General features: G+C 38.9%; 1 protein-coding gene across 1 annotated transcript; it reads right to left on the reverse strand.

The window, feature by feature from the left end:
• Nucleotides 1–733: 733 nt before the first annotated feature.
• On the reverse strand, nucleotides 734–5446 carry LOC131595754 (uncharacterized). The gene is made up of 7 exons (XM_058868221.1): nucleotides 4594–5446; nucleotides 3732–4040; nucleotides 3349–3632; nucleotides 2202–3236; nucleotides 1865–2033; nucleotides 1528–1685; nucleotides 734–1246 (listed from the first exon to the last, which is right to left on the reverse strand). Exons 1-7 carry the CDS (start codon nucleotides 5267–5269, stop codon nucleotides 992–994), a joined length of 2886 nt encoding a protein of 961 aa, XP_058724204.1. The 5' UTR covers nucleotides 5270–5446; the 3' UTR covers nucleotides 734–991.
• Between the last annotated feature and the right edge of the window lie 9879 nt (nucleotides 5447–15325).

The raw sequence follows: 15325 nt of genomic DNA on the forward strand, positions 1-15325 counted from the left end.
ATTACACACTCCGCTGACCTTATAATAATTGAGTACTACTGTAGTGTTTTTTTAGATTGTTGCTTCAAAGTCGTTCTTTTTGTTTCAAAGATTTCTAGCTTCTTACAATCCCATGAGGTTGCTTATGTAACTGGATAACCAGCACTGAAAACTGTCTTTACATGTTAATAAATCAGATTAAGACAAGAAATTAGCAGCTTTTTGGAGCATTAACAAGTGTCTTATTTTCAAGTATGCTCTGAATTTTGATCAACTCAGAAGAGGAAGTTTAGAATGATTATAGTAACCACTAATGTTTCGCTTCTAAATCACATTGTAGTGAACATGAAACATTGTATTGCAAGGATAGAAGTGTTATCACCTTTAATCACTGCAATTATCTACAACTGGTGTCATGAATGGAATTAACAACAGAACACAAAGCTTATTCCTAGCAAGAAAAAGAGGATTAAGAAGCATTTTGTGCAACTCTTTGAATCTCCAATGCTATTCTTTCATTGTCTGAATCTATAATTGTTTCAGTATGTAAGTCTATTTATATACTAATTATCCTGCACACGAGCTCTAACTTCATAAAGCTAGTTGTATGTTTCTGCTATGCCATTCCATGTGTGATCTATGTTAAGTATGGTGTAATGTAACTAACTTGGTCAGTCAATTGAAAAGGGTCATACTTCTCTAATTATAGTCCACTATATTTGTAGTATAAACTTGCAGTATACTCTGGCATCTCTAAGTTCATGGTACAATTCATATAGAATGATAAAAAAGAAAAATACATCATAGTTACAATTATTGTGGAAGTTTTCTTCCATAATTTTCATGCATGAGTATTACATGATACACACATTTTGAATTTATAAATTTTTATACAAGTATTGAAAGTATAAACCAGCCTATAAATAAATACCCAAACAATATAAAAATCTCCTCGAACAATTGCTTATAGGTGTTTCTAAGTTTGTTTCATGCCACTGGCGCAAACGCGGCACTATTCAATAAAAGGTAATAATGGATTCATCCCAAGCCCGAACCCTCCTCCCAAACTACCCAAACTATCTGGTTCTACATGCTTCACCCTACCAAAGTGTCGAATATGGCGCATAAGTCTAGCTAGGAACGTATTGTGGCATATAGTTGAGCTGTCACATACTACAGCCAAATGTTTGCGCGCTCTTGTGATGGCAACATTAATTCTTCTGCTATCGCCGAGGAATCCAACAGCTCCCAATGTGTTTGATCGTACCTATTATATTATATTTTTTGAAAATGGGGGAAAACAAATCCGAATATGTTAGTTCACAAGCAAGACCAATAAACAGTTATTGCATAACCACTTAACATATAAATGCTTATGTATAGCTGTTACTATTGCTATAATAAAATATAAGTCAAATTTTGGTTTATATAAGTTATAAGTTGGTTTTATAAGCTATCTTAAGTCTTAACCAGCTTATAGAAATAACACTAAAAACAACTTATGGAATTGTTGAAACTTTGGTTGTAGAGATTGGATTCAGAACTTACCATTGATAAAATTACAGCATCAGCTTCCCGGCCTTGAAAGCTATCAATTGTGGAAACTTCTGTACCAGCAGCTTCTGGAACCTCGTCAAGCATGTCCCTCAAAAGTTGAACTTGAGCAACATAAGGGGACTGAACCACAATAGCTTTTGGGCTAACACCTGAATTTTTCAGATTCAAGTTGACAAGAAAAATATACTGTCAGCAAACACAAATGACAAATAAGCTAAGTCTCAAGGTTTCAAAATTTAGAAGAAATTAGCATTGCAAAACTACCATAATGTCAAATGGAATGCAATAATCTCTATCAATTACAATCAAGAGAGTCAAACGGAATTACCAGCATAAATTAAGGAAAAGACATGCTGCAAAACTATATCAGCTTCTCCTTCATTATATAACGAGCCAGTTCCAGACGGATCTAGATGCTCTTCGCAGCCAACTGATAGACTTCCGTATGGCATTCGAGTGTCAAGCAATAACAGAGGGCACTGTGTTATCCATGTAGGCTGCAACAACATCAAGTAATAAGAATTAGCTTACGAAAACAATTTGATTTGATTTTATGTTTTGATTAGAAATAACTAGTACAACAGGGCCCAAGATATAATTCAGAGCCTTCACATGACAGAATAAGAAGATATCAATTAGGATTTAGGAGTATTAATGTATTATACCTTCACAAAAGGAGAGTCTACAAGAAGATGAGAAAAAACAGTCTTTGAGGACTTCAACAATCCACCATACATTTCCTTTGAAGCCCAGCTTGCAATGGCATCATTCATACGATATTGCGTCGTTAACCTAGTAGTAAGAATCCCTTCGTGCAAAGTTGCAGCTCTCTCCAATAGCGATATTCCTAAACCACCTTCTAACGCTTTTCTAGAAAATATCACAGGAGCTAGTTGGCATTGATCACCGGCAAGAATACATCGTTTTGCTTGCAATATAGGTATCCAGCAAGACGGTTCAATTGCCTGTCCAGCTTCATCAATGACAACCAAGTCAAAAGCATCTAGCTTACGGATAAAAGGATCAGCTGCTCCGGTATTGGTGGCAAGCACAACCTGAGCACTAGATAGAACTTCATTTATCATCAGCTTTTCCTTTTTCTTTAGCGATTTTCCTAGCTGTTTCAGAAGTTGCCGTATGCCTGCAGCTAATGAATCATCCTTTAAACAATGTCTTAGATCTTTCCTTAGATCAGACTTCTTCCTCTCATACTCTTCGCGGTAACTTGCAAGCTTCCCATTTACAATTTCTCCCAAAGACTTTGACGCTACTGTTTTTGATATACGGGCTGGGTTTCCAACTCTCACAATAGTTATTCCAACATCTGAAAGCTTTTCAACCATATTATCAACAGCTGCATTAGTAGGTGCTGTAACAAGAACCCTTTCGCCTTGCTCAACGGCACTTGCTATAAGTTGCTTGAGCAAACCGGTCTTGCCTGTACCAGGAGGTCCTTGGATAACCAATAGTGGCCTCTTCTTATTCAAACCCAATGCAATTGCTCTCTGCTGAGATTTATCAAAGGATTCACTTCCTAATACTCCATTAATTTTTTCTTCTTCCCCCCAGTCAACCAGACTATTCTTCTCAAGCCACGCAGCATCTTCCTCGTCTCCAAATAGAGTTGCAATAACAGAAATTGATGGATTTTTCTTCCGCAAACCGTTCTTCTGAAGCATCATTAGTGCTTCACAGTTGCGCTGGAAACACATCAAAAGAAGCTTCTTAAGTACATATAATATATATGAACAAGTTTCTTATTTCAACTATAAGGCATTATGAATAGTTTTGTCACATGATTGAATTGAATACCTCATAGGTAAGTGTGTCAGCCAGTCCTTGAATACGGTCAATGCGCACGTTCTTCCCAACTAGTTTAGAGAAAGAAGAATCACCATGGCGTAGCTCTAGAGAAACGGTAATACTATAACCATCATCGCCAAGATTGTCTACAACTCCTTGCATGCAAGAAGTTGTAACTGCGCCCTTGCTGTCACAAGTTCTCACACAAACCATTTCTCCAGGTGAAAGAGTAGTAGGCGGCAATCGGTGGTTTCCTTCAATCTTGAATAACACCAAATGCATTCCCCCCAATCCTGTTTAAACAGTTCACATATGATCATACTAGATAACTAAAACCATATTTTCCTGAATACTTGAATTGAAAAGGAAAGTGAAAAAAAAAGGAAAAATACCTGTAGAGGTACTGATGGCATTTAAGTTACAGATGGTGTCACAAAGTTCTTGCTGAGGCTGGCTATGGCTAACCAAGAACTCAATTGGTTTTGACGGATCAGAAGCATCATCCGGTCTAGGAACAGCATCCAATTCCTCCTGAGTAAACTCCAATTCAACATCCCTTTCAATATTGAGCAGTTCTGACATCTTGTTGGTGAATTCGTCTATCCTATTCTGTATCGCTTTGACTCTTTCTATATCCATTCCTAAAACTCCTTGGACCATCTTAGGCTGTGTTATCTTCCTCGCAACTGCCCTGTGCTGAGCTGCAATTAAACCATTCTCAATCTTAATATTGAAACAACATGATTACTATTTACTATTAACAATAACTAAGCTTCTTTTCAAGTCTACTTCTATAACATCATTCAGACACTGTCACTTACACAAGTACTTATATTATAACATAAGTCAAAATATACACTAAATAAGTTCTTCCAAACACATCCTTAGGCTTTGTTTGGATAGACAATTAAATTAAGCACTTATAGCATAAACACTTCTCAAGTATTTATGTATAAGCTACTTCAGAAACAAATGATAACAAATAGTTAAACTCTTCCCATATAAGCTATAAGTTCTTTTCCTAAATTATCATGAAAAACTTCTAAAAATAAGGTGAAAACATCTTAAAACATATCATAAGCTCTGTCAACCAGTCTCACAAATACTTATACTCATAAATAAGCTCAAACTCAAACAGTCTCTTAGCCCTTAACCTCTATGCATGTTGATTTAGTACATGAACTAATAACAAGTCAAATAAACAGAACAATAACCCATATCAATGTCATGACAAAGTGGAGTGAAAAGAAAAACCTGAATTAGCAAGTTCTTTAAGCAATTTCCAAGACTGAGTTTCACGCCAATCCTCAACCAACAGTTTACTCTGCATATCTTGAAGAACATCACGCAACTCTCTCTGAAAGTGATCAAAGAGAGTAGGATAATGAGTACAAGCTTTCATACACGAAACCTCAAGACCAAGAGGCATAGGAACAGCATTCAAATAAGGCTGAGCTTGAATCACAAAAGTAAGACCAGGTCCCATTCTTTGTTTCATCTCAGAAAATTCCAACTCCTCAACTAACTCAGCAGAAGCAATATCCAAAGCCATAGCTTTCATACTCTCACGAATCCAACTCACCACACTTTTCCCAACCTCTTTCCACCCAATTGGGTCACCAGTATTCTCATGAACATAAACACTGGGTACTTGAATTTGAATTTCCCTCTGTTGTTGTGGTTGCTCTTCCACTGCTACTCCATTTCTTCTTCTCCTCCTTCTTCTTTTTGTGTTGCTTGGAATCTTCGTTTCGTTACTGTTTGTGACGTTTTGGATAACACGGTTATGGGTTTTCATTGAAGTTTTGCACGTGATTGTATTAACATTGTTGCGTGTTAATAAGCAGAATGACCCAAATGAAGAAGATGAAGCAAGTTTGGATTTTGATGGGATTCTACCGCAGAAGAAGCAAGTTGATGTTGCTTCCATTGCTGCAGTTCAAATTTGAGATTTTTTTTAATTCTCGAAGGTTTTTGTAGAGAAAGACAGGGTTTTGAAACATGTTAAAAAACAAGACCGAACCGACTGGTTGGACCGGTCGAACCAGAAAACATGTGGATTGAAATGATTTAACCGCAATTTTGGGTCAAATAAAAGTCAAATATTAAAAAATAAAATAAAAACATTGGTTTTGAAGTTGAACAGCAATGTGGAGGATTTGAGGTGATAAAGGAAAGTGAGTGAATATTAAGATTCCTTTTTTTGTTGTTGCATGGATAGAAGAGGAAAAAAAAGGGGACAAGTGTAAGGAAGATTTTTTGCGGTGAAAAGGATGGATTGGGTACAACGTGGACAAACCATGATCTGAGGTTCTTCGTGTCATTGGTTGCTTCGATTTTGTTGTAATAGTTTGCTTTCAACCCTTTCCATATGATTCCTATTCACGTGGTTCTTTCCTATCCTCATCCTCAATTTCTATTTTTATATAGTTATTATTAGATACTCTCTCCTTGACGGATCCCACGGTGACCTTGGTGAACCCACCTTTGAATATGACTATGGCGGAGGGGAAGGCCTCCCAGGGGTTGTGCGACGCGAAGTAGAGGGGAACGTTAGGCTCCTTGGGAATATAAAAGTCTTTTGGTCGTGTGATGTTAGTGTGACGAGAAGAAAAGAGGCGTCCAAGGAGGGATGTGTTTCCTCAACTTTCCTTATTTCCTGTGCTTCACGACGAGGGGACTCTTCTTGGTGTACTGCTTCAGTGGCCATTTCTGATCAATATTTCGATCGCATCCTTGAGGTGGACGCAATCGTTTGTGTGGTGTCGGTGACTTTTGGGAAATCAAAAGTACTTTGTCTTGTCGATGCCCAATTTAGAAGGCGTCTGTCTTGGGAAGCAGGCACCAGCTGTTTTGAACTCTGCGTTTGCACAGTCAGACAAAATCTTTTCTCAGGAGGCAGCCAACGGTGTGTGCTCATGGAAACGGCCAGGTGGGCCTCTAGGTTCCCGGAAGTCTTAAGGTTTGTCCTCTCTCCTTTTGTCTGACCGGCAAGAGGAGGCGTCGGCCATAGAGGGTTTAGAATTTTCTCGATGTCTCGAGCCACATACAGAATTGGGGGCCTCCTTCTCCTCGCACTGTATATACCTTGGGCCTTGAGGAGGAAGGCGTCCAATGTCGTCAGGGTTTCTATGCCAACCGCTTCGGCAAAGTCACTATGCAAACAGAGGCCGCACTCGAGCAAGTACTTCTTCATGTCGTCGGTCGTGTAGACCTGCACGACTTCTTGGTTGAACCTCTCGATGTATCTCGGAGGGGTTCCTCTTTTCCTTGAATTATGGCCTCAAGGGAGGCTTCAATCTTGGGGCGGCGATGGGAGGCGGTGAAGTGTCTTGAGAAAATTATCCCCAACTGCTTCCAAGAGGTTATGGATTCGTCGGAGAGACTCTTATACCAGGTCATCGCTCCCTTCCTTAGGGTTGTCGAAAACAACATGCATTTGATGGCACCGCAGATGCCACGGTAATCGAGCAGGGCATCAATGTTCTCGATATGCTCGTCCAAATATGAGATGTCGTCGTACGTGTCGAGGGGAAGGGTCTTCTTCAGACCCTTATGAAGTCGTGTGTCAAGGATTTCTCGGAATAGGGGGCCGCGGGGATCGTCGTTGTCGCTGCTGGTAGGGGAGCCGCGAGGGGATCTACCGTGTCAAGGACTTCTGTTCCTCCAAGGTGACCGGCTTCTTGAACGGCCTTTTGGATTGGGAATAAGGGAACACTTTGCTTTCTCCCGCGTGTTGTTCTCGTGTCTCTTGGCTTCTGGGGAAGCTTGAGCCTTCCGAGGTGGAGAACAGTCTCGTTTTTATCGGCCAAGATGTCAAGATTCTTCTGCGACTGACGGTATTTTCACTGTCATGGAGAAAGGCTGCGGGATTCGTGACGCATGTCTCTTCGAGGAGGAGACCTCGAATGGCAGTGACCTCTTTCTAATGCTCCAATGCATTCATTCTACTGGAGGATGAGAGAATTCGTCTTGTTCAGGGCGTTAAACAGGGCAGCTAGAGAATGGACGACATTAGCCGAGGCTTCGATCTGATGCGTGACTTCGGAGATCTTTTCTTAGGTCTTCTTTGGCCTTTGATCTAGAAATCCAACATATACGTCGTTCATGGGGGGTGATGGATAAGCGGTTCTTCCATCTCTCTGGTGAAGTGTGTCGTCCACGAGGAATGGACTGGCGTTGTCACAGTCAATCTTGCTGACCGGGGAGATGGCGGAGGCTAGGGCATTGTTGACGATGTCATGGCTGGCCATGGTTGGAACTTTGAGATGATGCTTTGGTCTTTAGTTTCTGAGGGAGAAATAAAGACTGGGAGAGCAAGATTCCCACAGACGGCACCTTTGATTTTTGTCCAAAACATGACTTAGAAATTATTAAGATACTGGTTTAAACAAAATAAAATATTTTGAAATTAATCAAACTTTGTGACAATTCAAATTCATAAGCGAAAAAATCACTGCATTTTTAATTCATTCAAAGGTAAATAAATAAATAACTTACGATGTATTGCGATCAATTTATAAACTATTGAAATATTTTTATTTTAAAAACCCTTGCTCCCTACGACTGTCCGACAAAGAGTTAATTATGTCACATATCATGCAAATATAAATACACATATCATGTCTAAGAGAATTAATTAAAAGTACTCACAAAAATTATTAACAATAGCACAATTAGCTTAAAACGGAATACACATACACGTTAATCACAATTATCAACAATCAATATTATGCCGGCCATATGCAAAATATGCATGCTCATAAACTATATGATCCGGATATAAACCGCTACAAAGGCAAACACGCCACAAAGTCAAACCCGCCACAAAGGCACCACACAAAATTCATCTCATGTCAATAAGAAAAATAACCCGCCACTAAGACAATCACAGAGATATTTATCTGCCATCAAGACAATCACACAAAGATTTATTTATCTGCCATCAAGACAATCACACAAAGATTTTTACCTGTTAGTAAGGCAATTGATCACACATAAATCTTTTAACAGCCACTAAGACAACAGCTGAATACATACTTGTAGTATTTATTCCCCACACACATATGCTTAGCAAAATAAATTAAATCACAAAATAATTACATGCATATCATACTATACTTATCAGGGAAGTCTGGGAAGTCTTCTACGTAACCAAAATAATATACATAATTAATCTAAGGGTTAATAGTAATTCAACCCCCTGTAATGTTATCGAATTTTGCTATTCCCCCTTCTGACTTTTTGGCAACGGTTTTTTCAAAAAAACCGTTGCCAAAACCTGCCTTTGGCAACGGTATGGGGTAAACTGAAACACGCTCATATTACAGGGGGGTAAACAACTATTAACCCTTAATCTAATTATTATTCATTACATGATAATTACATATATGATTTTAAACCTTTCGTTTCGGAAATTTCTTTGGCCACCTCCCAACCTTCTAGTTCACCTCTGGTGAAAAACCAAAACTACCCCTGACTTCGGAAATGCATTTCCGAAATTCAAGAAAAAGGTGTTTTCGGAGATGCATCTCCGAAAGTGCCTTTTTTTTTTGAAAAAATTGTCTTATTTCGGAAGTTCATTTCCGAAATACTGCGCGTTTTGCAGATTTAACAAAACACTCCCCCTCCCCCATTCATTTACACTAATTCAACATCAAACACAACCAAAGAAGAAATTTTGTGCAAACACTTCCAAGGCTACATCAAAGGCTCCAATAAGCTTCCTATACTACATTAAAAAGCACTATAATCTCTTCAATCGGTAAGCATTTTGAGTTTTAGATCTATGATTAAAATTCATATTAGGGTGTTTACAAATAACAAAAAATGTATTAGGTTAGGTTGGTACTGATATTTAGGATGTTTAGAATGTATAGACATAGGTTTGAAGTTTGATTTTGGGGTCTGCCATTGGAGGTTGCAGAGAAGTTCTGCGCAGGGGTGTTTCGGAAGTTCATTTCCGAAAACACCTTCATCCCAGTTTCGGAAATGAACTTCCGAATTCTATCAGAAGTGCAATTTTTTAGTTTTTTCTTTTGTCTCGCATATTAATCGATTTCAATTGTTTATAGGAACATGTCAGGCAACCAACCAGCACGCATCAAGGACGGGGGCAGGGCCGGGGATGACGTGTGCAAGTTCCCGTGGACGTGGGAGAGGGTACCTCTTCATCTGGATCTAGGAGTCCGCTGGCTCGGGTATCTTCTTCCCGCCAGCGAGAGGAGGAGGAGGAGCAGAAGGAGGAGGTGACAGTGCCATACCACGAGCCGGAGGGGGTACCGGATGTTGACCTTCCACCCGGGGAGGAGGATGAGCAGGAGGACAACTACCCGGGAGGGCCCTTTGACACTTCCGTGCTGATTAGCTACCGCGATCACGTCGCTCGGCGTATCTGGGAGGGAGAGGTATTTTTTTAATTTAACCGTTTATAATTTAGACGTTTATTCGATATTTTCTTAACGGTCTATTTAACATATGCTTTTATTTGTTTTTTTTGTAACAGGAGAGATATCCTTTGAAAATGGTGAACCACGCCCGGAAGATTTTTCAGTCTGTTTAAACCAGAAGCTGAGTGGTTTAACGACGCGGTGCAAGGTTCAGGGCTTAGCGGGCTCTGCATAACGGGGTACACCACCATCAGCCACGGCATGAAGGGGGCATTTGTGGAGCGCTGGCACAAGGAGACGTCTTCTTTCCACTTGCCGGTTGGGGAGATGACGATCACCTTGCATGATGTGTAGTGTCTTCTCCACCTGCCCATCAGGGGGCCGCTGTTGACCCACTCCCGGATCCAGAGGGTCGAGGCCAGTCAGTGGATGGCTCTCTATTTGGGCATGGAGCCCGAAGTTGCTGACTTCGAGTGCATCACGACAAATGGGCCTCATATCCGGTTCACCACACTGAGCCGCTATTTCGAGCACCACCTGGACGCGGTGGCCAATGCTGAGGAGGCGGGTGACGATCTATTCACACAATATCACCGCGGCTGCGCTCTCCGGTGCTGGTACATGCATGTGGTAGGCGCTGCATGCTTTTTGGACAAGAGTGCAAGGTACGTCGACGTGACCTACCTCCGCTACTTCATGGACCTGGATACCGTTCACCAGTGGAACTAGGGGGCAGCTACTCTGGCATTCCTCTACCAGAAGCTGAATGAGGCCTCCAACTAGAGGACGAGGCAGTTGGTCGGATCCTGCACACTACTTACGGTACGTTTCATTTTAATTGCCTCGTATTTATTTATGTTTCGTATTTATTTATAATACATTATCGTGTTTCTGTTTCAGAGCTGGATCATCTCCTACTTCTCCCGCATCCACGACTTCCACATCGATCCTGTGTACGTTGACGCCATGCCCAGGGCCGCCAGATACGTTCTCCAGAGGGGAACAATGCGGTGGGACCATACCGTGGATACCTGGACCGCACGATGCACGACGACGTCACCTGGAGGCCGTTCAACGACTACGCTCAGGTTGTCCCCTTTGACGACATTGCTTTATATTCAGGTTGGTTGGCATGCGGGACCGGCATCATGGTCCGGTATCTCCTTGAGCGGTGCATGCGTCAGTTCGGATTCGTGCAGCAGATACCCAGGTCACCCTTTGAGGCTGCTCCCGACACAGTGACTCGAGTGCAGCTCACTGCCATATGGGAGGACTGGCAGCATCATGTGGTACCACAAGAGTACCGTCGCACTCGGGTCACACAGGACTAGCACAGTGTGGAGGGATACGTCACATGGTTCTACCGGGTGTCACATCCTCTGTTGAGACCCGACGTTCCCAGCGCTCCTAGGCCAGCACACGAGGAGATCCTGGAGAACCAGCAGGCCGAGGATGACCACGCCATTGATCTCATGCCGATCTACCAGCGGATAGAGATGCTTGGACGGGACGCGTTGGATCGAGGTGTCGTTCATCGGGGTGGTCCAGAGGCAGTTGCCGCGATGGAGATGATCGTCACTGATGCGGGCTGTGCGGCGACATACAGGCGGTAGAGGAGGCCCCAGGGAGAGAGGGTTAGGCACACCCAGTAGTGGTCGGGTTTACTTATTTTTTGTTTTCGGATTGTATCTTTAGCACACTATTTTTATTTGGATTTGGACCGGCTTGTATATATTACTTTTTTTTATCATATTAGTTTTTTCTGTTTATATGTCGCTTATTTTATTTCCCGGTTTCCTTTAATTAAAAATACGAGACTGTTAAGAAAAACATAAAAAAAAACACAGTTTCTGCATAATTCGGAAGTTCATTTCCGAAACCCCCCAAAATCTGAACAAAGGTGTGCTCGGAAGTTCATCTCTGAAAACACCCCCCATGAGGTGTTTTCGGAGATGCACCTCCGAATTGTGGAAATTTGTTTATAAAAAAAAATGCTTCGGAAGTTCATTTTCGAAGCAGGGGTAATTTGGGTTTTTCGCTGGGGGTGACCCCATAGGGAGGTGGCTAAAGAAATTTTCTTCGTTTCGGTAACCATCATTCGTATACTTTAATTCCTACTTGTTATAACTAATAATTATAGTCTTATACTTCTTAACTCAACTTTAGGAATTCAGATTAATTTACCCGAACACAAAATTTAAAGCCTTTACCTTAATGCATTCATTGACAACACTTCAATTTAAATTCTCACACTTCGATTCATATTCTCTCGATAGCGACGGAAACGAGATAAGTAGAATGTTGATGATGAAGAACGAAGGTAAAAATATTTTATCGTCAAATCTATCTTTCTTTTTGTTATGTAAAGATTTGTGTGTGGACTTTATGGAAATTTTTTGAGATGGAAGTTGATAAAAAATTGAAAGATCTTGTTATACTAAAAATTAGGAGAGGAGTTAGTGAGTGGAAATAATTGTTCAACTTGAAAGTGGAAAGAGAGAGTGATAATTTGACCTAATCTAATTTCATATTATTATTTTTATTATTATTATTATTATTATTATTATTATTATTATTATTATTATTATTATTATTAAAGATTAATAACTAAATCACACTTTTATAACCCCCACTCTCATCCTTTTTACTTTTACTTTATTTTTTTAACTCCACCTCACCACTCTTATTATTATATAAAATATTATTTATTTAAAGAAGGTATAAAATTAACTAAATAAAGAAGGTATAAAAATAAATAAATAAAATAATTTTAATATTTCCAAGTTATCAGAATAATTATAATAGGGAATGGAAACAAATAATTAAATAGATTGATAATAATAATTAACTAAAACATAACTATACACATAAAATAAATTATTTACAAAAAAAAATAGTAAAACGATAAATGTATTGCGTATAAAATATCGGCAGGGCCGACCCTGGACCAGGGCAAGCAGTCCCACAGCCCAGGGCCTCTACAAAATGGGGGCCTCGAAATTTGGGAGGTGTAGTTAAAAATTAATAACACTGAAATATTAAATTATATAGCTTTTAGTGAAATGGAAATTATAACACATTGCTTGTGGCCTAGCGGATTTGCAATCGCTTGGTGTGTCAAGTGTTCTCAGTTCGAGTCTGGTGTTACTTTCTAATGTTTTATTTTAGTATAAATTTTAGAAATTATTTACATATTATAATTAAATATTTAAAAGTTTGTCATATAATTACCTAATTTATTATAGATTTTTATGATGAAATTAAATTTATTATCACTTATGCTTTGTTTTATTATTTTTTTATTATAGAAATAAATTATTTATCAATCAAGTAAATCTGCCTATTAGGGTCGGGACATGGTTTACCCCTACTCCTACATTTTTAGCCATATGATTTGATTTTTCAGAGAAAACGTCAATTGCAATTATTTGAGATAATGGATGTTGCTTAGAAAATAGAACAATTAAAGCAATTTAAAGATTCTCATTCTTGATTCAGTTAATTATATTTTGATTTTGAATTTTTAATGATTTGCATATGACTACTTATCTACATTGAAATTTTTTTTATTGTTCGAAATAATCAAGACTTCATATTTTTTATCTTGTCTCCGAGATTCTTTTTCAATTTGGAGGCGAATTAAACACGTGTTTTTTTTATTATGGGCCCATTTATTTATTTGCCCTGGGCCTCTAAAAAGTTGGGACCGACCCTGAATATCGGGATGTTACAATGTCATGGCAGACCATGGTTGGAACTTTTAGATGATGCTTTGGTCTTTAGTTTATGAGGGAGAAATAAAGACTAGGAGAGCAAGATTCCCACAGACGACACATTTGATTTTGGCGGTTGATCAGAACCAGAACGATGGCCAGAGACTTCATCTTCAATGCTGGAATCCGAGGAGAAAAAGGTGGTGTACCTGCAAGGTGCTTCAATACCCACGTCAGTTGGGGTAGATGTACTTTAGAGTTTTAGGGTTAAAAAATATGATACTTGACCCTCTTAAATGATGGGGTTTTTATAGTGTCCTTGATGTTATGTTATTGGTCGATATTTTAGGATTGGACGTGGTCGAATCCTAAAATATAGGGGCTGCCTATAATATAGGCGAGTAATCAGGGATTCTGAGTTATTGCCCGAAATTAGCCGTTAGAGGGAAGACGTGCGATTTTGGTCGACAAATGTACCTAGCAAGGAGGAGCCCTTTTGACCATGACTGAGGGGCAGAATGAGTCGTTGGCGCATGCGCAAGTGAGGTGCAGGCCAAGATAGGTGAGCGTTCCCGACGAAGGGGCAAGGGCGAAAAGGTCTCTTTTGCCCTCAGTCATGTTAGGCCAATGCTATTGGGCCGTCCTGGATGCAGAAGCGGGTTGGGCCAAATTCTTAGGCGTTTGGTCAGTCTAGAACATAAATAAAATCCTTAACATCAAAATATAAGAAGTTATTTGTGACATAAATATATGATATCACACTTGATTTGACTGATAAATTGGGTGATCCCCGGACATCAAAGTATAAAAAGTTACTTGCGACATAGATGTTTAATGTTAAACTTGAAACAACGTGTTAGAGAGTTGAGAAAATCTTTAATTCAAACGACATGAATAGTTTTTAAAAATCACAAATTATTCGAGAAGAAAATAATGAGGTTGGTCACTACATTGTTGAAGAAAAAAAAAGGAAACCATTATATATGACCAAGATCTCACTACATATGAAAATTTTATTTTGTATGAGTCTATAATTCATAAATATAACAATAAAAAAATTATAAACTTATAATTTTGGTGATAGGATGAATCTCCTAAACTCCATAATCTACAATTTTTTGGATGGACCGGCGAGTATATTTGTTGAAGGAAGGTCGACATTAAATTGAAGGACATGACCATGTCATGATGAAGTTTTGTGTTTACTCATGCTTGATTTATATATGTACGTTATTTATGTGTTAAGCAATATTTCAAAGAAAATTGGAATGAGCAAATGAAGGAATTTCTGTTATAAAGTGTAAATTATTTAGTTTGATAATTAAGAATGAAATTATGACAATGTTTTATGAAGAAATTTTGGTTACAAAGTGAAATGTTAAAGATAATGGTTAAGACTGAATTTATGAGCATGTTTAATGAGAAAAATCGGTTACCAAGTAAAATATTAAGTGTAATAATTTAGAATGAATTCAGGAGCCATCTCATAAATTAGAGAAATAGGAACCAACAGTTTGTCAATATAATACTTTTTTTTTTTTATGTTTAGTCCCCCTCTCTATAATTCATCTTCTCCACTTCAAAGGAAAGTTAATTTTACTCATAACAAAAGTAGATAACTCCACACCTTTAAGTCATGAGCTTTGCCACGACAAGTTGCACTCAGTGCAAAGATAAAAAAAAAAAAAGTTATTTTAGTGATTTTAACTAATATGTTTCACCTCTTAACTTAATTTAAATATTCCTTAGACCATAAAATTTCACCACCAATATTCTTCGCATGACAAAAATGGCACTTCTAAAATGAGACATTTTAAAAACTTCAATTTCTTCTTCAATACCTAATCTCCTACATAGTTTTATAACCTGGACCTAATATAATAT

This window comes from Vicia villosa, linkage group LG4 (assembly GCF_029867415.1).
Source record: "Vicia villosa cultivar HV-30 ecotype Madison, WI linkage group LG4, Vvil1.0, whole genome shotgun sequence".
Taxonomy (NCBI): domain Eukaryota; kingdom Viridiplantae; phylum Streptophyta; class Magnoliopsida; order Fabales; family Fabaceae; genus Vicia; species Vicia villosa.